General features: G+C 35.0%; 2 protein-coding genes across 5 annotated transcripts in view; both read left to right on the top strand.

The window, feature by feature from the left end:
• LOC148947813 (serine/arginine-rich splicing factor 4-like) overlaps positions 1 to 8,949 on the top strand; it is a 39,262-nt gene extending 30,313 nt beyond the window's left edge. For all 3 annotated transcript variants that reach the window (XM_089095457.1, XM_089095459.1, XM_089095458.1), the window contains exons 9-11: positions 3,447 to 3,491; positions 7,040 to 7,125; positions 8,837 to 8,949. In XM_089095457.1, coding sequence (XP_088951583.1) covers positions 3,447 to 3,491; positions 7,040 to 7,124 — 130 coding nt within the window. In that variant the 3' untranslated portion in view covers position 7,125; positions 8,837 to 8,949. The remainder of the gene's footprint in view (positions 1 to 3,446; positions 3,492 to 7,039; positions 7,126 to 8,836) is intronic.
• Positions 8,950 to 17,843: 8,894 nt separating this feature from the next.
• The window catches only part of wcy (WW domain-containing adapter protein with coiled-coil wacky), a 91,317-nt gene continuing 85,324 nt past the window's right edge, over positions 17,844 to 23,836 (top strand). The window contains exon 1 of one of the 2 annotated variants that reach the window (XM_089095454.1): positions 17,844 to 17,973. The gene's annotated coding sequence lies outside the window, so the exon portion shown is untranslated. The remainder of the gene's footprint in view (positions 17,974 to 23,836) is intronic. The other variant, XM_089095456.1, reaches the window with a different exon arrangement.

The raw sequence follows: 23,836 nt of genomic DNA, 5'->3' as shown, positions 1-23,836 counted from the left end.
CACTCAATTAAGCCGACATCTAATAGTATTCAGCTACTGATGTGTGCTAGCGGTGGGCACAGTAATTTCCATCCTGTGTAAGGACACTCAGTTACTTAAGAATGTTGTCCTAAGGGAAAGATGGAGACATTCCTTTTAAACCTACTGACTTATTTAAATATTAATTTAACTGTGAGAATTTTCATTATATATTTTTTTTTTTTTATTACATTAACCCTTAATAGTTATTGTATAGAAAGAACTGAGAAAGAATTAGAATATTCTTATCTTTTAATTATTATTGTCCGTACCATTTCCACTTTCATTATCTTGTATTACTTTTGGAAGTGTGAACCCCACTCAATTAAGCCGTCATTAGAGTATTCCTCTATTGATGTGTCCTAGCGGTCGGCACAGTAATTTCTGTCTTGTGTAAAGACACTCAGTCACTTAAGACTATCTTCCTATGAAAAAAATAGAGACATATCTTTTCAAGTGTTGTAGGATAAAAAATGCTTTTCTAACCCACTTCTGATATCTTAAACTGCAACTCTACTGCATGATGAATAAAGCTTGTAAAACCATCAGCTCCGATCAATCAAAGCCAGAAAATTATCGACAGTTTTATTTACCTAGCTCAGCTACATTCTTTTCAGTATTGAAGAAAGGTTTTGTGCAAAGCGATTGTCTATCCTGACTCAACTAACAAGTTAGTTTTTTCGTGACTATTTTCATGAACCTTTGCGTATTTGTCGCACAAATTAACTTGATATTGTAGTCACCACCAGGAATCGGGCTAGGGTGATAGCACCCCCCCCCTTCTCCCCACCCTGGGATGTGAGAAATACTATGATCAAATCCGGTAAATAGGTATATCTTGTGGACCCCTCCGCCCTCTCTCTACTGGGTAACTTTTCTGGTGACGCACTTGCTTGACTTTCTTGATATTATTGACTTGATTATCCTAGCTTTTGACTTGATTTTTGATTAATGCTGAAAACTTCTATCACAATAATCCCCACTGCCTGGGATATGGCAGTAATCAATGAACAAGCCCTGGACAGAAAAAGCGAACTTTTAAACTCGATCTTGTAAACAAAGTGCGAAGAGCACTTCCCAGCGAAGACTGTTTACAAGTCCTCCTCGGATCGTCCATGGATCACAGCTGAAACCAAAGCTGCTATAAAACAGCGGCCTCAAATTCATGATAAAGGTTTGCGCAACAAAGTCGTTACCCTCTGCCGCAAGGCCAAGAAATCGTTTGCTGCAGACCATGTTTGGCCATTTATGTTTACCAACTGTAAAAAATGACACAATTCAGTAAAGAAGCTGACTGGCAAAACCCGAGACCCTCACTTACGGATTCTCAAAGGCGTCGACTATTACTTGACAGTGTCAGAGGTTAATAGTTTTTCACTGGTATATGCACCACTTTCCTGAGCTTTACGGGAGAAGAACTTGCAACTGTTCTCGAATGACCGCCAGTAGAGCCTTATCAAGTTTCTCATCAACTACTCAAATTAAAACCCAAGAGGTGTTCGTATCCTGGAGAAATCCCTGTGAGACTTTGCGCCAATTTATTCCGTTTATAGTGACTCGTCTATCAAGTATCATTAATCTGTGCCCAACTCTCTAAAATTTCCAAATACCTGGAAAATACACACATTAAAGTGATACCTTAGAAATCATCTCCTAAGTCATGTGATGATCTAAGACCGATTTCGCTGGCCCCATGTATGGTGAAAGTTACAGACATTCATTTCAAGGCTACTTTTGAACGACATAGATAAGACCCTTATCAATACAGGTGCCTTCATGGGTCCAAAACCTCCTCTGTGTATCTCGTCAGGTTGTACCATGACATTCTATCCTGGCTAGGGAAGGGCAAATCCTTCATAGATCTTGCAATTACCGACCATAGAAAAACATTCGACTTGATTAGTCACCTTGTTGCTTTCCAAAACTGAAGTGAAATGGATGCCAAAACCGACCTATTGCTTTTAGTTTCAGACTGCCTGTCTGGCCGTGAACAGTGTGTCCTCGCCTTGAACGAAAATGACACGAAATCTTTGTTTCTTTCTATTACCTCTGGTGCCCCTCAACGTAATAAACTTGCTGGTATCGTTTTCCTGGCTGTCATAAATTACATTTTTTCGGTCCTTCAAGAATAAATACAAATTTGTGGACGACTTATCCTTTTCACTGAATTATTTACTCGAAGAAGACTTTGCTGTACCGAAATTTGACCCTAATGTCACTTGTATGTTTCGCATCGATTGTGAACTTGCAAGTCTCGCTTTCAATGAAATGGAAGGAAATGAGGTTTAACCCTCTAAAGCTGATTTCCAAGAGACAGTACCCCTCTTCCATTCTGTAAACAATGAAAAGATACTGGGTGTGACCTTCTCAACTGATTACAGATTCAGCAGCCATGTGGATGAGCTGCTCCATAAAGGATACGCTCCCTTGCAATCCGTTGTTACAATGAAAAGGTTAGGATTCAGTGGGAAGTCAATAAAACTGGCCTACAAGACTTACGTTCTGCCTGTACTAAAATACGCATGTCATGTTTGGGGCCCGAGTGTCCAGTTAAGCTCTGGGCTAAGCCAAGATATTGAGGCTGTTCAAATACGTGATTGTAAAATTATGAGGGGAGACAGTTGTACTTCTTATGAAAAGGTCCTTGAATTGCTGGGACTGGAGTCACTCCACAACCGCCGCCAAAATCTTACAATCAAATTTTGACAATTCATTCTAAGAAGCTCAAAACGTAATGCACCCCCGAACACACTCACCAGAAGACAGAACAAGTTGGAACCAGTTTATTACCACACAACGCGGCATCAGCATTCTTTTGTTCCCTTTTTCACGGGTCTTTTTAACAGCATACAGTAATTGTAGTTTGTGCAATTTCTACGTACCTTACAAACAGCTCAGTTTTACTACTTCTTAGTGCTATGCCGAGTATGTCAATAATTATGTCTAGGTCAATTCTTGTCTTCAAAGTAATATTTTGATCGAACAGAAGTGTTAGGATTCATGGGTAGTTATTCCTCACTGATTCTTACCATACAGAAAAAAAAACTGAATTTTTCCCTATAACATTTGACTCTCTTTCTTTATTATCAAACTTGTTTAAAGTGCGTCTGCTTTTTCAGGTTTTAAGTTCGATTCGAGTAACCTCACATTACTTTCAGTATTTTAACCGTGACTATGCTAGAAGAGTCTCATTGAATACTTCTCTATGATGACATATATGTTATTAGAATTAGGTTTGTGTTTCAATGTGGTACCCTATATTTCATGGGATTTCCTTTGAGAGGGAATCCTACCTGACAGCAGAATATGTTCAGATGTTAACACATCAGCTACAAAAGAACTGAACATTCATCTTGTTTGTTTCTTTTTTTACTGGGGTATAATTGTATATTGTTATTTATTTTGTTTTAAAAGCGGTTTTATTTTAGATCACCTGTGAGGGGTGAAAAGGCACGCTCCCGATCTTTTTCAAGGTAATTATTTTATTGTTATGTTTTATTTTATTTATTTATTTTTTTTTCAATTCTGGATGATGAAAGAAATGAAATTTGTTGTTCTCTAAGCTAAGTTCGTCTTTAAGAGAGGGCATCGATTTGGTAATAACATTTTAAGAATGATGCAGGGAAGTAATCGCTTTCTAGACAGATATAGTAAAGTTTGTCTCCCCTGTTGCTACTATTTGACTGTAAGATATAAAAAGAAGGTCATCTGAAAAGCGATTGTTTACGATAGCTTAACACTAGGTTTTTTTATGATGTTGAGAATGTGGTGGTAATCTCTTGTAATTTTTACTCTCATATTTCGCTTCTGGTTTTGGTTCCTAATCCCTGCTCTCCGTTGGCTAGATTTTTAACTATGTTGAATTGACAAGGAAGTTGGTAAAAGCCAGAAAACAGGAAATCAGCGAAATTGTCCTTTTTAAAATTAGTTTCTGTATAGTTGAAAAACTGGAACAGACTCGATAAATGTCATGCAGGCTTTAAAAGCTTTAGGCCGGCGTCTTTTAATTTTTCTTGTCTCTCTAATGGTCTTGGGTAATATTCAAAGTGATGTTGATGTATCAGCATTCGAGAAAATTTCGATTTTAAAAATGTTATTTTAGAAGCACAAAAATATACAACGTTGTTCAACAACTACTTACGTACTACATTATTATTTTTAAAAAAAATTAATGTTTAAGATTTGTGTTCCCTTGGCTTACCCAATGGATTTATCTAATGTCAGTATTTTACTAGAGAGAGAAAATGTTCTGCTTATCATTTTATTTCCACGTACGAGATTTGCATTCACAGATTAGTTTTTCGCGCAATAGACATAGTGAATGGAATTAGTGTTGACAAGAAAAAGGTCAGATCGAATATTGGTTTTTACTCATCAGTTCAATAAGAAAATATTCAAAGCATTAAATGTTCCTTAGAATCAATCGAATCCGTTGATTTTTGAATTGAAATTAACAACTTGGTGAAAAGGAATGCTAGTTTTGAGCGATGGTCTATAATCCATGGCTATCCATCCAGAGTAAAACTAAGGTAGATAGGCATACAGTAACCACCTACCCTGCCCCGGGTAAAATAGGCTTGCCTGCAGAGAAAACCCACGGGAATTGCAATGGTTATGGTTTTTAGGTTGACTCATGAGAGACAATGTCCAGTGGACTCTTTTTAAAAATGAGGGCCATTTCATGCCTATTTCACTAAATCGTTCAGTATGGTGAATTTTCAACCACAAATTGAATAAACGCAAATATTGGAATTGGTGTTAGCTTTTGTGTTATATGAAGTGAAAGATGTGCGTTTGGAATGACATGAATAGGAGTCTTCTGTCTTGAAAATGAGATAAATACTGTAATTGGTTAGTTGGTGAAAATCTTAGAGATTTTCAGAGCTAAAAAATGGAATTGACTTGGCTAGATTGGCAAAAGCAAAGGAACCACAAGTTTCTCGCTAGGAACAGTATTTTATTAATCCGAGTTTTGTTTATGATTTATAAATTAAGTAAGGTTCTATATACATTGTATTTAGAGAAAAAAATGCGAAGAAGATATTTTTATGACCCTCAGGCCGTAGGTTATTTCAGAAAATAGCCATACTTGTCGTTTCATTTCATAGATGCGATCTAAGGCATAAATTGGACTTTTCTTTACAATTTTTTAACATTAGTTAATAGATTATATTAATTCTTTTTATCTACAAGTTGTTTTACTATTATTAATTTCGATAACCCTTGTTCTTGAAGCCTTTTTTTGTATTAACTAAACCTATCCTGACAGCTTAGGCAAACAAACACAACTTAAAAACAATAGGAAATTTTTTTTTCCAAGACAGTTTTAAATCGGTGAATATTTCGGCCCTATGTCAATATTTACAGCTTGGGCTGTCATAAGGTACCATGAGCTTTTGACCTCCTGTCTGTTTTGACGTTGGATGGACATTTCCCTCTTTTTAAAATCTTTATATTACAATAAAAACATTTACATAACTTTATATTTTAAAAATATTATCATAGCTTTTTTCAAAATAAGCGTCCTCACTAGGAAGTTAAATTGTTGGAGCGATAATGGAATCCCAGTCTTGAAACTTAGAATGTAAGCTACAGCCCATATTGTATAAGGTTTTTTTTTCACTAATAATCTAAACTGAGAGCCCAGATCATCATGTGAAAATCAGTTAATTGTATCTTCATATTCTGTTGCAAGATAGTTGCGGAAAGCCGAATATTACAACATCGAAAATGTCGAGATTGGCAATAACATCGGAGGTGGGGTTCTGTTCTCGAACGCTGCTATCGCTTGTATATTTCCTTCATTGAAATAGGTACATCTCAATCATATGGATAGTCCTTGGCCAAGGTTGAGTAAAAGGCATTCGTATTAATAGCTTTAAACAAAAGCAGTGCAAATGCTTAGTTTTTGCATGGGTGTACTCAGCTTGTGAGATCCAGCCTCAGTGAATATCTCTTATGACGGTCTTATTGGCGCTCGATAATGCAACAGTTGTAATACCGTTGCTTGCATATGTAATGGCGCGCTTGGAAATATAGAAACCTAATTAAATTCTGTATTTGTTCCCAAACTCTACACACTGGTTGAATCCATATCTCTTTTGGTCCTGAATTTCCCTGTTCTTCAGTTTGTCTTGTTGCATATAAGCCTTTTGAATTACTACTGCCAGTTTAGTCGGCTTTGGGAATTCATGCTTGGACTATTTTTTAAGATTTTCTTACCTATATACAGATACCTAAAATTGTGTATCATTTTTTAAGCTTATAACTTAGTGGGTTATTTCATGCTTAAAATCCATAATTGCTTTTAAATAAGCGGTTTAGAAATCATTTTCGGGTAGGGGCTTTAGACCATAGTACTGAAATGGATGTTTTCTCAAAAATTTGGAAAGTAGCTCATTCATGGAAATCTTGTTACCTTCATAGTAGGCCCTAAGAGTGGAACTGGCACTAGCGTCGACAAAAAATTCAACAGTATCTTGCGTTTGGTGACACCTGGCATTTTTCAAGTGTAATAATAAGAATAATTTATTTAATCGGTTAAATTGGTAAAACTAGGGTAGTAATAAGTGTCTGATATCATTTCCTGACAAAAAAGGATTACGAAGCTTAATAAAATCCCAAGGGTCGCCAAACGTTAGATGACATTAATAGTTTTTTGTTCGACAGTAGTGCCAGTTTCCACTCTTATAAGTTATGATACCCATGCTCTGAGTGGACCATTAATCATCGATTTACATCTCTTTTTTTCTCATATTTAACAGATTTTTATTAATATTTTTATTATTAACAAATAGGTTACAAAAAACAGAACATAATACTAACACAAGAAAAATTACCAGATTATATTCACAATAAGTCCCGATGCAAATTAAAACACGAAACTTCATGATCAATTCATGATGTAAAAGAGAAATTTGCTTTTCCTCTAAGGGTCGTTTTGGACCTCTAGTTTACCTTAAATGAGCTGTGGAGTTTAGCGTACCACTTCTAATTGCCGTTCCTTTTTGTATGTACATAGAGATCGTCGCTCACGTACAAGAAGTGAAAGCAGAGAGAGAAGCAGATCACCTACAAGAAATGGAGAAACAGCCAATGACGATTAAGGTAAGCTTGTTAAGCTTATTTGATTAAGAAATGCATCTTGTTTTAAGCTTCTTTGGTAGAATAAAAAAAATTCAAAATTCCACATTTTTATAGATAGGAGCTTGAAACCTCTACAGTAGGGTTCTCTGATACGCTGAATATGATGGTGTGATTTTCATTAAGGTTTTATAACTTGTGGGGGGTCTTTCCTCCTTTTTTCGAAAATCAGCCAAATTTTCTAAGGCGTGTAACTTTTGATAGTTAGGACTAAACTTGATGAAAGTTATATATCTGAATTCAGTATTGAAATCTGATTCTTTTGATGTATCTATTGCTATCAAAAACCCGTTTTATAGAGTTTCGGTTACCATTGAGCCGGGTCACTCCTCACTTTTTACCATGTCAAAATAATTATGTGGGGGTAAAATATAATTTTTATAAAACATATGGAGTCGGCGGGAAAAAGTTTTAATTATTTCCAAAATAATTCACAAGAAGTAATATTCATCTCCTTGCTAAAGGAAATTATCTTCTTCTCTGAAGGCTCCGCTGTTATTTCTACTTTACTTAAAACTGCCATCAAAAGCGTGAGTGCAGGTTTAAGCAGTGTTGCCATTTTTCAATACAATAGAGTAAAAAGGCAACAAATGTTCATATTATGTTGTGCTAGAGTTTAGCACAACATTTAGCAGCAAAACATATTATTTCACAATAAAACTTATTTATAACATATTTTTTGTTTATGGATTTTGCCATCTTATGTAAAGGGCCCAAAGCAGGACACTGGACCCCAAGCCCCCTAGACTCAACACTCCACCAACTTTATGCATCATTCGAATTGAAAATTAGTCAATTGAGATTTCAACTTAAAACTCCACATTTTAACTGTTCGCTTTATTCCTATAGAGATTAAACCTTACTGAAGTGCATAGTTGTTAGATGAAAAAAAAACGAAAAAAAAAAACACAGTTGTTACTCCATTTTTCATTTAAAATACAAAGACAAGACAACTTGGCTTTATGTGCACCGTAAAATTTTTTCTTGTTCATGAGTTTTGTCATTTTTTTCTGCACGTTCAGCCGATATGCACCGGATTACGTTGACTATTATCAAGATTAATCAGAAATTTTGGTCTTTACAATTTTAGGGTCCAGAACAGAACCCTAGACCCCGAGCCCTGAAACAGTTTGTTACCACGAACTGTTTGATAGAGTGGTCGATTTAATGGCGAAAAATGAAGGGGAAGAATGCAAAGAATTTTGGTCTCCTAGCTGAATAATTTACGCAGTAAATATTTGGTTTTCTGTGTATGGTATATCAATGTATTATAACCAGGCAATCTAATAAGAGATATTAATCCTTTGCCATAAGAACAAAACGGTTTTAATGTTTATATTACTAAAAGATGGCATGTAATTTAGAAGCCATGTTTGATAAATTTCCATAACTGATGGTTGGCTAATTCGATGTAACTAGATTTGCACCATATTTATTTCTGGCAAGCAGTTTCCTAGGAATGGCCCTATGAATTAGTAATAATTGGTTATTTGTGTCTTATCTTTTTTTGTGTTTGTGTTGTTTTTTTTTGAAATTGCAATGATGTTACATCTTTCGGGTCTGAATGTATTGAGGATTTTTAAATGTCGCATCATGTTCTGAGCTACATTTCAAAACACTTCTTATAATCAGTTTCTATATGTATGGTTTTGTAATGGACAACTTTTTGTTTTAGGTACTGGAATGGAGCTGTACTTGGGGAAGAATGGTGTTTTTCAAGTGGTTTACTCTGTTTAACTGTTTTGTAATGTATTGTTTCCATCATAGAATAAAAAACCCATAAGATCGTTTGTTTTTGTTTAAAATCTTTCCCTTGCAATAAAACTTATTTATAAATAGTCGATTCTTTACGTTGCCTTTCGTTATGTTGAACCAAGATTCAACGGCCTTTGTGTTGGGGTCTGTGGGTTGTTTGGCCTAGACTTTAGACTTCAATAGAACTTAGTTGTTGTTATTTGATCCTATTTCTATTAGTTTTACCTTGTTTTACGGTGTTGTATCTTACAAGCGATTGGTCAATTCAATTAAAGTTTTAATGTGTAACAATTCCTACTGTCGATTTTCAGAGTTGCCTTAATTTGAAGTATTTTATAAATAGCAAAAAAAAATCTGAATTGATTAATTGAAAGATTAGCATGGACGGAAATAGGCAATGGAAAAATGAGCTATATTAAGGAAGTTTAGTTTAGTCGTGCTTTCAAATATTAGTGGTTCTAAAGGATGAAAGAGTCTCCGCTGAATTTCTCCCGTCGTTATCAGTCTGAACTATCCCTGTTGTCATGATTCCGCTCCTTGGCTCTCCCCTGACAACATGTTGTTTTTTTCTGTATATTTAAGCTGTTCAAGAGCTTGACTATTTTAAAGCTGGAACAAAAGGATATTTCACCGTAAAAGCTATTTTATTAAAACTAAACATTCAGCAAAAAATAGTCTACAAGAAATTTTGAATGGAGGACAATTTTTGACAGTAAAACATTATTAAATTAAGAAAAAGGTAATAACTAAATGAAATGACGTTGACTTGCAAATAAACGTTCAAATATGGATAAGCTCATTAGACAGTGAAAACAGGTACATAAGTCTAGATATTTCGATAACATATGCAACAATCGTCGTCAGTAAAAATACTAAAGCGTGAAAATAAAAACTGACATTTTACAAAAAAAAAAATAATTAAATAATTAACTTTCGGGTCATTCACTAGATTTTTCTGAGATAGTTCAAAAATTGGGTCCATTCAAAAACTTGAGATGCAAAAACTTTCTTCTTTAATCTTACCTAAATATTGGCTTCATTTCCCCATATATACGACGCATTATAGTATGTACCAGAGCCGTTTTATCTCGATAATTAGATTGTGGTTGAAAATAGTGCAGCTTCCGGAGTCAAGGCTAGTGAGAAGGACATACATATAAATGCTATCATGTAAGAAGAAGAGAAATTGGCCGTCTAATGTGAAGAGAATTCTAGATGATTTAGGGCTTTCATTTTTGTGGGTAGATGAGAGGACCTGGTATGGAGGATAGTAAAGCGTTGCGGCTAATTTAAGGGAGAATTAAGGAAGAGGAGCAACATATATGGAAGGCTAAAGTGGATTAGTCAGATAGCCTAAGAGGTTATAGTCAAGTAAAGGAATGTCTAGAGGAGGAATTTTATCTAAAGTTAGGTCTGGGTAAGAGAACTGAAACACTGGATCCAACTACGATCAAGTAATTTATCTTGGGATACCACCAGATGGCTAATTTGACAGTGTATATATATATATATATACAAATCCTTAAACTAGCCAACCGGCCAACCAATATTTTAAGCTTAGGAGTACAGCTAAACAAAAGGAAACATGTTGAGAAGGCAATTTTTTCTCCATAATATGCAGAATAATTATAGTTAACAAATTTTGCAGTGGGATAGCCTTTATCTCCACTTCTTTCCTTGTATTTCCAGTTTTTCTAAGAAATTCATGAATTTCTTAGGACCTATATATTCACAGAATATATAACCCCACCCCCCTACTATGCAAATATATACCTAAAATTACATCCTTAATCTAAATATAACATCCATTTGCATCACAAATGAACTTTATCCCCATATTAGCCATATAGTGGATGTCCATTTGCCTTTGGGTTATAATTTGAAGAAATTGAAATGGCGTGGGCCTGGTCCGGATTACAGGTACAGTTGTCCCTTATGTAAAAATTAAAGTGAAAATTTGGTCCATTTTCTCCAAAAGTTTCCAATAACTGACAATATAAGACCGCGTTTTCTGCGTGAGGTACGTTTCCCAGATATACTGCAGAGCAAACGGAAAGAAAATAATGTGGATACGATACGGTTTCTTGGAAAAGCTCTCCAGATACGGAAAGAATGTAAATAGTGTTCATATTATATGTGTATTTATTGTGTCTCTTTCCTTGTTAATCTGTGTATGGCCTATGGCTAATAAATTTATTACTTATTGCTTACATTCTCGGCGTAATACCTTAAATTAGGTATACTTTTTTCAGACCACACTGCCTTTCTATGACGAACAAATAAACGTTCAAATGGGGATAAATCCATTTATTTAGACAGTGAAAACAGGGTACAAAAGTCTAGAAATTTTGATCGCGTATGCAGTGAGCGTCATCAGTAGAAATCCTAATGCTTTAAAATAAAAACTGACATAAAAAAAAAAATAATTAACTTTCGGGTCATTCACTAGATTTTTCTGAGAGAGTTCAAAAACTGGGTTCATTAAAAGTCTTGATATGAAAATTTTTCCTTTAATCTTGCCTAAATGTAAAATGAAATCCCAGTGAAGATGGCAAAGTCTCCTGTGTCTTCTAGTCGCAAAAGAAATGTTGAATTTATGGTCGTATGCTTGATTGGTCCGTTTCCCCATATATACGACGCATTCTCGATGTAATACCTTAAATTAGGTATGCTTTTTTCAGACCACACTACCTTACTATGACGAACGTAAACTTCTTGCTTTCTATGACAGCTGGGGAAACGACTGCATGAATACAAGATTTCAATAGATAAATTCCTGAGATATGAAAATATAAATGACAATTTTGATTCTGCTTTGGCCCTCCACATTTTCGAAAATCCAGATCATTTAGTTCTTTTTGAGGAGGTAATTTTAATATCTAATGTAAATGGCTTACCGAAATTTTTAGAGAGGCAATTGAGATTAAAAAATATATAAATAGGAACATTGCTGTAAATTAAGATACTGGAGATACTTCCACAAGCACAATTTATAATAGCTTAATATTAAATGATTCAAATAATTTTTTCCTAAGATTTTTAATGAAATAAATTCTGTAGACAAGCTAAATCTATTGCTAAGCAAAGACTTTTTGCACAATCCAACTGGTGAATGTTGATTGAAAATCGAAAGTTATAGTTCACTTTTGAAGAGTCAGAGGGCAGGCCGCCTCTCCCTCATAACCCCCATTTTTTCCCAAATGCATCCAATGGAAATTTTGAAATATCCATTTTGTTGAAAATAGTCCAAAGGTAAAATAATCATGCCTCCGGGGTTAAAAACCTCTCAGCAGCTCCCGGGGCAAAGGCTGTAAATTAAAACAGTTGCTGATTGCTAACAAATAAGTTTTTGATATTTAAGATTCTGGAAGTAACTTTAGAGGGAATTCATTCGATTGGTAGTCAAAAGTTCCAGTGTAATTTTGAAGACTCGAAAGTGACCGGAAGGCTCCCACCCTCACGCTCTTTCTTCCGAAAATACGTCCGATCAAAATTTTGAGACAATCATTTTATTTAAAACAGGCAAAACTTTAAATAAATATACCTCTAGAGTTCACAACCCTCAGCCTCTGGTGCAAGGGCTGTAAGTTATGTAAGTTGCCTATTGTTAACATATAAAAATAGCGACGAAGACCACACTGCCTTTCCATCATAAACAATAAGTAGAAACAACAGGAATTTTTTTTTATACAAGACAGTGGAACGCAACTTTAAATGAATATTCCGACCCTATATCCAAGGGCCGTCCTCAGCAAAACAAACAAAGAGAATAAAAAACAATATAAAAGAAACTTACATTAAAATTCGATCATTAAAACTGAAAGTTTTTTTTGAAAATGTTTTAAAACAACCCTAATATCATTACTTCAAGGAAGTTCAACCAGGACTGGTACTCCAAACGAAGTGGACAGAGAACAATTCATTCAAATGGAATTAAAATACTTACAGACAAGCTTTTAAAGCTAATCTCGCCTTCTTGGCAGCCAGCCTAGATGGTCTATTCGTAACAGGTTGAGTGGAGTCTTCCCTTTTGTTCTACTTACTGTTTATGTTAACATATAATGTTGTTTTTTTTTATCAAGAAACGAGGGTATTTTTTTTTATCCCGAATATCCAAATAAACATGGAGTATTAAGGTCAAACTTTATGGAGATGTCATGAAGAATGCACAACAATTAAAAAAAAACTTTTTCCTTTATTGTTTACGAAAATGAAATACCAGCAATATCTAAAGAAGGTTGATGGCATCGGCCGCTATATCTTTCTGGAAATTTTTTGGAGCTTTTAACTAAATCAAAAGATACTATGTGCATCCTGTTTTACAAGAAGGTGTATCTGCAATATGGCGAGAACAGCTGAATGTATTGAGTTGAAGCTTTCAGGGTATGTTGTGGGTATGTTGAAAAAGGTCAGAGTAAAACTAATTCTCTTCCCATATTCTATTTGGCTACAATCGCCTCAAAGACATCTGATCAAAATTCGTTGTCTAGATTCAAAAGTTCAAAGATTTTCAACGGATGTTTATTGCTCAACGTTCAGAAAAGGTCTGATTCATCTGAAAAAAGAAGAAATAAATCTGCTTTAATGGTTTGTTACAACCGATTTTCTTTTTTCTGCGACATTAAAACAGTGGTTTTTTCTGAATGATCTTTACAGGCATTTATAGTATGACTAAAAAAAAAAAACAATTTCTAACAAGGTTGAACATGTACTGATTCTAACTTATGTTTCACCCCATGATACTGCCTCATATTTGTGGAAAACTGAAAAACTAAGTCCGGGGGTTTAGTTATATGAGATTTCCACTACGTGGGGGGTTCAGTTGCACGAAGGTTCAGTTACATGAGGGGTTCAGTTGCACGGGGTCTCAGCTACACTGGGGTTCAGTTGTATGGGGGCTCAATTTCTTGAGTTTCAGTTGCACTGGGGTTCAGTTATACGCACAGCCAAATAAAGATATCGATGAGCTGTTTGCACCCAATTATAATGTAGGAGATGAAAGATGCCTGTATAAAATTATTATTGATTTCCTCAAGAATAATCAAATTGTTTGAATCATCAGTTTACTCATAGAGTTTTCGAGTGCATAAGAGGGCGAAAGCGAGTAGGAAGAGCGGTATCAGTACCAGACACACAATAGGCCTTAAATTGATGAAAACAGGCAGCTAGAGTACTCACATTTCCCTCAAGTCATTCATTTCCCTCGTTTCTTGATGTCCTTTTGTTTTCTGTTTTTGTGTTTGTTATATCGCGGCTGCTGCGTGCACACCTCACATAGTCAATTTTTACCGAAAATCACTTTTTGCATTTTCCCGATGCAGTTTTTCAAGTCCCATCGTCTGGTGATAGCGAAAAAATTCCATATTTAATACTTTTTTGGCAAAAAAAAAGAAAAACACACCTCGTAATAGACTTGATAATTTTAATCCGTAAATACAAGTTGCAGGCTGATAGACTCCATAAGCCATTATTAATACAAGGTGTGCACTTAGTCGTAGTTTCTATGGCCCACAGGCTTTTTGCAATAAACCTTATCTTATCTATTTTAGTCCTACCTGGCCGCTTCACTTTATACGTGGGGTGCTTTCAGGCCAAGTCTTCTGTGTGCCAAGGACACGAGTTTTGCCGGCAATCTTTTTATGTAATTTCATCAACATCATCATGATTTGCAAGGAAAAATTCTGATTTTACAGTGAAGAAGAGACGATCTTCGTGTGATGGTGAAAAATGTTTAAAGCTTTGCTTTATATTGATAATAGAGTTGCAAGTTAAATAAAGCTCATAATGAATTGCTAATTTTAGTACGATTTAAAAAAAACTGGGGATATTTACTAATCCCTCTGTTTAAGCAGTCTAGCACACTAGCTGTTTTCTTTCATGGTGAGTCACCGTATGTATTATGTGCTAGTTGTTTGTGTGCCAAGCCCTCTCTCCTAACCATGGTGCAGGAAACATCCAAGCAAGACTCTCCAGGGTACTCAGATACTGAACAAGTATTCTACCTTGTTGCTAAATGTTCACGAACCACACTTAGGAGGGATTATTCTTCAGATACCCTCGGAAATATCGGACGAGTTTAACTTTGTGTGGGTGGTAAAAAATGTGCAGTTGGTGGATGCTGTTTGGATCACACGCTATTTCGGATCTCAGGACAAAAGAAGAGCTAGTAATTAATCTACACAAACAAAAATTAATCTACACAGTCTCTTAGTGATTCTGTCGAGCAACGGGTTCCCTAACGTGTAGCCCTTCTACTAATCCCTCAGATGTTGTAATGACCTTTAGATTGCGCAAAATTTACTACTACGCTTTTGATGGGCTCCACATCTTATGTGAAGGTTTTTACTTAGCAGATAACGCCTTACTATTGTCACATCAGGGTGAAGTAGTAGCTGATAGTTTAATCTGTGTACTTTATTAGCCATGCACACTATGTTCATTTTATGGCCCACTGGTTGAAAACCAGCGAAGGTTACATTACCCAGTTATTGTGGCATTAGGACAGCTTCTTTTGGGAAAGAGCTCAGACCCTTGAATTTGATATGCTAAACTTGCCAATAGAGTGTCTCAGTATGTATAGATTATTTGTTGTTTAAAGTGGTGTTCTATTACACTGTTTTGTTCTGACCAGCGAAGAAAGAAAAGAAATCAAGCGAGAACCTAAAAACGTCAGAACACTAACCAAATGTAAGGTTGGGTTGCTGCAAAATACTCCAGCAGAGTGGCGGAATGGGTTCCAAACTCTAACACTGAAAACATTTCCAGTTCAGAAACAATATGAAGATTCTGTACCCCTACTGCTTTCAGTTGGATTATCACGTGACAAAGCCAGCCAGTAATGAGTAGTCGTCAGGGAAGAAGGAAGCAAGAGTGAGGTTACAGCAGATGAATCTTTGGTCTTTGTCTTGCTTGTACTCGTTCTTCCAGATATCAGATTATACACTACTTCACTAAATGCTGAATGAATTTACAGTGTGGCGAAAACTCATGACCTTGACTCTACGTTACTTTGTCCGAAAATAAATGTCATCTCTCTACTCCAAACAGAAACGTGTTATATATATTTGGATTTCATACGATCTTGTGGGTTGTGAAAGATAGTATGGAATGAGACTGAAGGGCAGTTCAGTCCATCCAATTTTTTTTTGCGTGTTATATACAGGTTAGAACACCTGCTACGGTCATACTCAAACTCTGAGACAGTAATTATTAGGAGCGAAGGATTTTAATACGGGAACAGGAACGGAACTCTTTCTAATGTACTGGTCAATTTTTCTATTATACATATAGTCATAGTAATACAGAAGTATCAGGAAAAAGGACACACACGAGTTTCAGCTTGACAGTGTATACCAGAAGATTAAAACCCGATGCATAGATAGAAACATTTACATTCCAAACATTTATGCATCTGAAATTAAGGATACTAGGCGTATTCCTTACCTTTACCGAGTAAAACAAGTAAACCATATGTTTTTCAAGAACTACACAAGATTAAAGTATTACCCTGTTTACAGACCTGGATGTAAAAAGAGATACTGATTATCCCATGACTGTTGTTTATAAATACAATCACGATAAATCTGTTTAGTAGAAGCTCAGACATACGGCCGAATGGACTATTTTGCCAATACGGACTTTGAAAGAACCAACCTTGAATACTTCCACTTCTTGAAGGAACTCTTAGACTTGATGCATGTAAGGTAAATGACCTCATGAGATTACTGGATGTGTTGCCAAAAGATATTCATGCTATCTACAATGGTATGTAAGTTAAGTGATGCATCTTGACTATATTCGATCGTAAGCGATTTTGTTTTCCTAGCACGCCCAGAATGATTTTGTTTTAAATAAAATGACCTAAGTTAAACCAATAGCCTATAACCTGGAACGTTATTATACCCGACCCACCATGTAAACAGATTTTCAAACCTATAGATCCTGTGTACACCCCGAAACAATTTATCTTTTTTGCGTTGAACTTGTGCATACCTCGTATATTTTGCATTTTGGAAGAAAGTTGGTTATCAAACCTCGTATAAAGGAAACTGGAGCCACACAGTTTTTACAATTTCAGCTGTTTTTACAATTTCAAATTGCTTATGGTAGTTAAAATTTATATCTACGCATAATTTTTTTTATTCGCGTGGAGTTGTTTGGTATTTCATCTAAAAAATCGAACCCACAAATCAGTTTTCATCGTCTCCTGAACAATTTAATTTTCCCATCATACGAGTAATGCACGTATCACCCGCGATATCTTAACCAATAGTATCATGATCCTTAACAATTGTATAGCAAAAAAGGAGTTATAAAATGAATTTGTTTATTTAGATTATTGATGGTGATTTTGTTGGACTATTGTGTTATTTAGAAAAAATAATTAAGTTGAACTTTCAAATGTAGAAAAAATAAATGAAAGTGCATTTCTAGCTCCAACTTGAAACTGTAATTGCGTGAAATGAAAAATAAATTGTAACTGTGATTAAAATGAAGAACAAGAAGAACTAAAATTTTTCTTTGAAGTCAACAGGAGATTCCAAGTGTTTTTTCAAAAGAAGGAGTATTTTCTAACTCAATTTGACAATAACCCTTGATTCTTCATGAAAACGTTTACTGAATAAAGAATTTGCGGGAAGGTCTACCGAATGTTATTTTAAAAGCTTATTTAGACTCAGCAAATATGAAAATCCACATCAACAATACGGAATTTCAATTCAGTTGTAGACCGGTTCTGAATGGATAAGTTGGAATCCGCAAACATTGTACGAGCGACATATTAACAGATCTACCAAATGGAGACACACTTTAAAAGTTCTAGACGTACCCTGCATGATTGCAATAGAGACATCTAAATTTGACTTTAAGTTTTAATTTTAATAATATTTCTTTCATCGGTTTCATCTATTTTTGAAGAAAAACAGAATTTTTGGTTGTCACTAGGCCACAGAAGTTGGAAAAAAGAAGGCTATTGATGTCAATGAGCCTCTTACTGCACACCCTTTCCTATTAGCCTATTGGTGCTGTTAGACGTACATTTGATGATTTAGTGTCTAGGTAATAACTTTATAACAGTGTTGTGCATGACCTCTTCTAAACCTGACACTTGGCTACAATAGCTTAGTTAAAAAAGTTTGCAGGATGTCATGTGACTCCTCTGTCAATACGATTTTCAAATACATCTTAGGTATTAATTTGGTAATTATTATTATTATTGACTTTGGACCCACACTATATGAAGGTATGATAGCCAACATGGAGTAGCCTAATACAAAGAAAAACTTAAAATACAATGCAAATCCAAACAAAATCAAATGGAAACTTGACACAGAGTAACACATAAAAAATTCAAGACACTAAAACAAAAGGAGGTAAAGATTTAGAATTGGTACTTGTGATAAGGAGATATGCTAAGAAAACAATTCTTACTTCAAAATATGTATAATGATCCTAGTTAACATATTATCCAAGGGGAGAGTAAATCTTTTGAAATTGCCAAATAAATTGTTCTATAGATAGCATTCATCCCAGTCATTGTTAATTCCATTTTTTTAATGAGCAGTGGCAAAAATACAAAATATTAATACAACTTAACCTCAGTTCACAATCAACGGACTCAACCAGGATGAAAACACTAGCCTATCTATAATAACAATTTATAGCAGCAATTTTGAAAGATTTATGCTTTGCATTTCTAGCATGGAGAAAATTGAATTTTTTTCCTTTTAAGTTGGAAAAAGAAAGAAAAAAGAGGAAAGACTTGATGATAAAGGTTTTCCCCTTGGATAATATGTTAACTAGGATCATGATACATATTTTAAAGTAAGAATTGTTTTCTTAATGTCTCCTTATCAGGAGTACCAATTCTAAATTTTTACCCAAAAGGAAAACGGAGGAAAAAAACACAACTTGTATAATCTAATAGCTCAATAAAGAAATGCAGAGAAATATGGATGCATGCTGTCTTTATTGTTTTATTTTTAAATTGTTCTTTATAGGCTACTTAAAAAATAGAGAGTAACAAAAGAGAGATGAACAAACAAAAGGGAAAAAAACTTATCACTAAAAAAACTGATAAGGCAAGGGTACAGAGAAAAACAGATACAAGTGGTATTTGAAAGCTTTCTGTGTGGTACTTCCAATTTTATTGTAATATTAAGAACAAAGAATTTGGGTAAATTTTTTGTAGTTCACTCTATTATTGACGTACAAATAAAGTGAACATAGGCCTACCCCTTGATGTCTTTTTTCATGCTCTTTCCAAATATAATAATCACTTGTTGCAAATGAATTTTACCCCTACCCCTATATATACCAATTCAGGGTATATATTTGCACATTAGGGGGGTGGGGAAGGGTAAAGTTTATTTCTGATGCAAATGAGAGGCAAGTTTAAACTTTACCTCCACCCCCTAATGTACAAATATATACTCTGAATTGATATATATAGGGATTGGAGTAAAATTCATTTGTGACTAAAATGATTATTATATTCATAAAGAGCATAAAAAAAGGCATTGAGTGGTATGTTCACTTTATTTGTAAGTTAATAATATGAACTGTAAAAAATTTAGCAAAATTTGTTAATAAGAACCTGGTTTTTTATTCAAGGAGGAAGAAACAACAAAAATTTATAAAATCTGAAATAATTAATCCAAATTCTTTTAACCTAGGTCTCCAAAAGGGAATGTTGTAAAATCTGAAATAAGTAAGTAGCCTAGGCTTTTTAGAATGCTATCAGCCTAGGCTAAGTGGTTTCCTTATTTTATAGCATTTTTGTTTATAGACATTTAAATCGCTAAATACTCATCAACCAAGTCTTATGGGCAATACCATGAAAATTTTGTCCCAGTTTTCTCTTCAAATTAGGTCATTGACCTACACAGACCTGCAACTTAGCCTGAACATGTTGAAGAGTTTGACCAATTTTTGGAAGCATTCCCTAACTCTGATTATACACTATCTGTAATGTCTGTGACTGCTGCTATTATGTGCCTTAAGCCAAAGCTCTCATGAGGCATTGATAGAATTTACACTACATATAAAAAAATGTTGGTCCTGCACTTTAAGAATATTTCATGTAACTATTGCAGATGATTTTTACACAGGATTTGGTTCTGTCAACATTTTGTCTGGGAGATCTTTCTCCTATTCCAAAAAAATTGGATCACATCTTTCAGACCCATAACTATATCAATCAGTTTATGTAAGCTTTATAAACTATGATTTATAAAAGAGCTTGAAGAAAAATGTTGCACACTTCTAACTTCAATTTGGCTTTCAATATGGCATTGGATATTTAGATGCTTCTGTGGTTGTTACTAATGTATTGCTTGATGCTGCTTGTAAAGGTAATTCACTGGTCTTGGGAAGTAATATTGTTTGCCATGCCTTGTACTCCCTGATTCATGCCTTTATGCTTTTAAGGGATGCTAAAAGAGGAGTAAATCCAGCTATTATTAGACCTTAAAGGCATTTGTATGCTAAGCTACAGTTCAAACTCAAAGTCCCTTTTAAGAAGGATAAAATGGCAAGGCTACTGGATAGAACAGCTTGTGCTGATCACAAAGAAGCTGCTGTGTCTGGCCAGATCAGCTAGTTAGCTATGAACCATAACCTATTGGAGAAAATAGGATAAATCAGATAAAGAAAAGCTTGAAGCTGAAAAGAAAGAGGCTGGACTTGCAGTCCAGGACATAGCCCAAGGGAAGCAGAAAATAGCAGAGCTGGAGTCAGACATTTTACAAAGAAAAGGATGTGTAAATAGAAGAAAAAAGTCAGTGATACTCTTCTGAGAGAGGCAACAGAATATCTGAAGAAAGCAGTAGAAAAGAAGGACTTTTTGAACTTTGGTCTGGCTCAAAACATGCTAGAATCAGCATTAAAAGCTCATTCCAAGGATACTGTAGAAAAGCTCAGTAATTATGTATTTGGGGATGTCAACCCCTCCTCCCCCCCCCAAGGCCTCTGAGCAAGGGCTGCACTTATGCAATTTTTTCATTGTTTACATATAGTGTGTGTTATTGAGAAGAGGTATGCATATTTGGCTGCTACTTTCCCAAAATATGAAGGACATTAAGATGAGTCTTTCAGGGAATGTTGAGGGGAGTTTTGAACGAAATCAAAACATGTTATGTATATATGGTTTGTCAAGCAGGTGTTCCTCAGTAATGACTGAGCATATTAATTTGGAATTCCCAGGATATAGTATGGGAGATGATCAGTTGACCAAAACATCAATATTTGTATGCTACTACTGCTACAACTACTTCTGCTTCTACTACTACCACAATGACTATTACTACTACACCTACTATCACTAAAACTAATACTTCTGTAGCAAGTACTACTAATGCTGAGGATATTGAAAAAAATATCTGAAGAAATGCTGAGGGGAAATTTGAGCTAAATCAAAACATACTATATATATACAGATTGCTGATACAGGCATATCAGCAATATTTTTGGAACAGCTTATGATACCAAGAGGAAACTTCAGGGGCATCATGAGTGGGATGTTCAGTTGACCAAAAGGCAAAATATACCTGTTACTACTGCTGCTAGTACTGTTACTACTAATAATTATGCACTATTACTGCTACTTCTGTTCCTACTGCTACCACTACTACAATGATACTGTACAATTAGGCTACATGTATGAAGGTGAAAATTTGATAGAACATTGAGGGGGAATTTGAACTAAATCATTACACACTATGCTTATGTAGATTGTCAAAACGTATCTCAAGAATTAATTTGGGTATTAAATTCAAACTTTTGGAGAATACTTAAAGGGGAAGATCAATTAAAAAAAAGGTAATACATGCATGTCACTACTAACACTAATACCACTGCTACTTTTCCTTATGCTACTACTGCTACTAAACTACTTCAATTGCAACAAATTGTAAGGCTTCTTAGAGAATTAAGGTGAAAAGGGTGTCAAAAGCACAAATCAACAGTATTTTTTAAACAGCTTAACATGTCAAGGTGAAACTTCCAGGGCATCATGAAAGCTATGTTTGACTGACCAGAAGGCAATATGCACATGCTACTACTGCTAATAATGCTGCTGCTACTAAATGGGGATCAGCAATCCCCCTTTTAGATCCTAGTCTACCCACAGTTTTTCAGAATGAATGAGAGCAAGCTAGCCTTACCCTCAATGAGCATAAGTGCAAGGTGTTGCATTTCAACCCTCTTAAATTGGACTTCCAGGAGCCCCCTACCTTGTTTAAAACAGTTGGCAGTGAAAAAATTCTGGGGGTAATTTTCTATGTTGACTGCAAGTTCAACAACCACGTAAGTGACCTTGTGCGAAAAGGGTATGCAGCACTGCAGTCACTGATTACCATGAAGCAGTTTGGGTTCAGTGTGAATTCCATGAAACTTGTCTTCAAGACTTATATCCTACCCATCATTGAATATGCGTGCCCAGTGTGGGGGCCCTAGTGTACAGTTGAGTGCTGGGATGTGTCAAGATTTCAAAGCTATCCAAATTTGAGCTTGTAAGATTATGCTGGGGATGTTGAGCTAACCAAAAGACAATATGTGTGTCATAATACTACTGCTTCTACTCCTACAACTACTACTACTGGTACTATACAAGTCACGTTTTTTAATTAAGGTCCATTTGATCATAAGTACACAACAAATGATTGTTTAAAAAAGTAATTGTTTTTTCAAAAAGTAGATACTTTACTCTATTTAACAGCATAGTTGCCAAGTTTTTTATAACATTTATCATATCCCTCGACTAATTTTAAAGTAACTTCTGTATAAAAACTTGCTGCCTGTTCTTCAGTTTTTACATTGTCATCCTCATTGTAATGTTAACTGCTGAGGTTTCCTTGAAGTTGAGAAACAAATGGTAATCACTAAGCACAAGATCAGGACTGTATTGTGAGTGATCTAAAACTTCCCAGCCAAAACTGTTTCAACAAATTATGGGTCTGACCAGCAGTTTGAGGTCTTGCATTGTCATGAAGGAGGACGCCAAGTTTTTTTTTTTTTTTTTTTATTTCTCTGCAGAGCTTTATGAGCATTAGACAGTATGCTTCTGCATTTATAGTGGTTCCTCTGTTGCATGAAGGCAACCAAAAAAAAAAACAAAAAAAAACACTGCCTATTCCCAAACACTAGGGCCCATGATTTTGCACTGGGAGAGAGGATGTTCAGCCTTCAAATTTTCAGGAGAGTGTGTGTGTGTTTCCATTCCTTGTTCTGTTGCTTTAATTTGGGCCTGATATGCAAAACCCATGTTTTTTCTCCAGTTCAACTGGTTGTCACCTGAGTGGCAACTATTAAAAAGATGATGACAATGTAAATACAGCAGTGAACTCTTGATTATTGGAGCTGGTGGCAAGTTCTTGTAAAGACTTTACAATTAAAATTAGTTGAGAGGTATGATAAGTGTTTAAAATAACTTGGTAACTATGTCAAAAAATAGAATAAAGTATGCACTTTTTGAAAATAAATTTACTCTTTTGAAATAATCTTTTGTTGTATACTTAAATTCAAACAGACTTCAATTAAAAACACGCTTTGTATTATTATTGCTACTACTGTAACTACTGGTGCTACTAGTACTACTAGTAAATCTTAGGGTATTAAGGTGAAAATTTTGGGCAATATTGTAACTTTATTGAAATAAATAAAAATACACTATGTGCCTATAGTTTATCAGCACTGCTTCAGGACCAGTTCATGGTGTTAAGATAAAAATTTAATTGTGTATTTAAGGGGATGTTGAAAAAAGGTGCTATGTGCATAATGCTACTAATGCTACTGCAACTATTGCTACTACACTAGCTAAGGGTATTAAGGTATAGCTTTCAAGGAATGTTTAGGTGGATGCTGAACTAAATAAAAAAAAGCTATGACCATGTAGATTGTTAATAGTATGACAAAGCAATATCAC

The sequence above is a fragment of the Artemia sp. Qi Xiang Cuo genome, chromosome 10 (assembly GCF_049724085.1).
Source record: "Artemia sp. Qi Xiang Cuo chromosome 10, ASM4972408v1, whole genome shotgun sequence".
Classification (NCBI taxonomy): domain Eukaryota; kingdom Metazoa; phylum Arthropoda; class Branchiopoda; order Anostraca; family Artemiidae; genus Artemia; species Artemia sp. Qi Xiang Cuo.
This window is presented reverse-complemented; position numbering and strand designations above follow the sequence as displayed.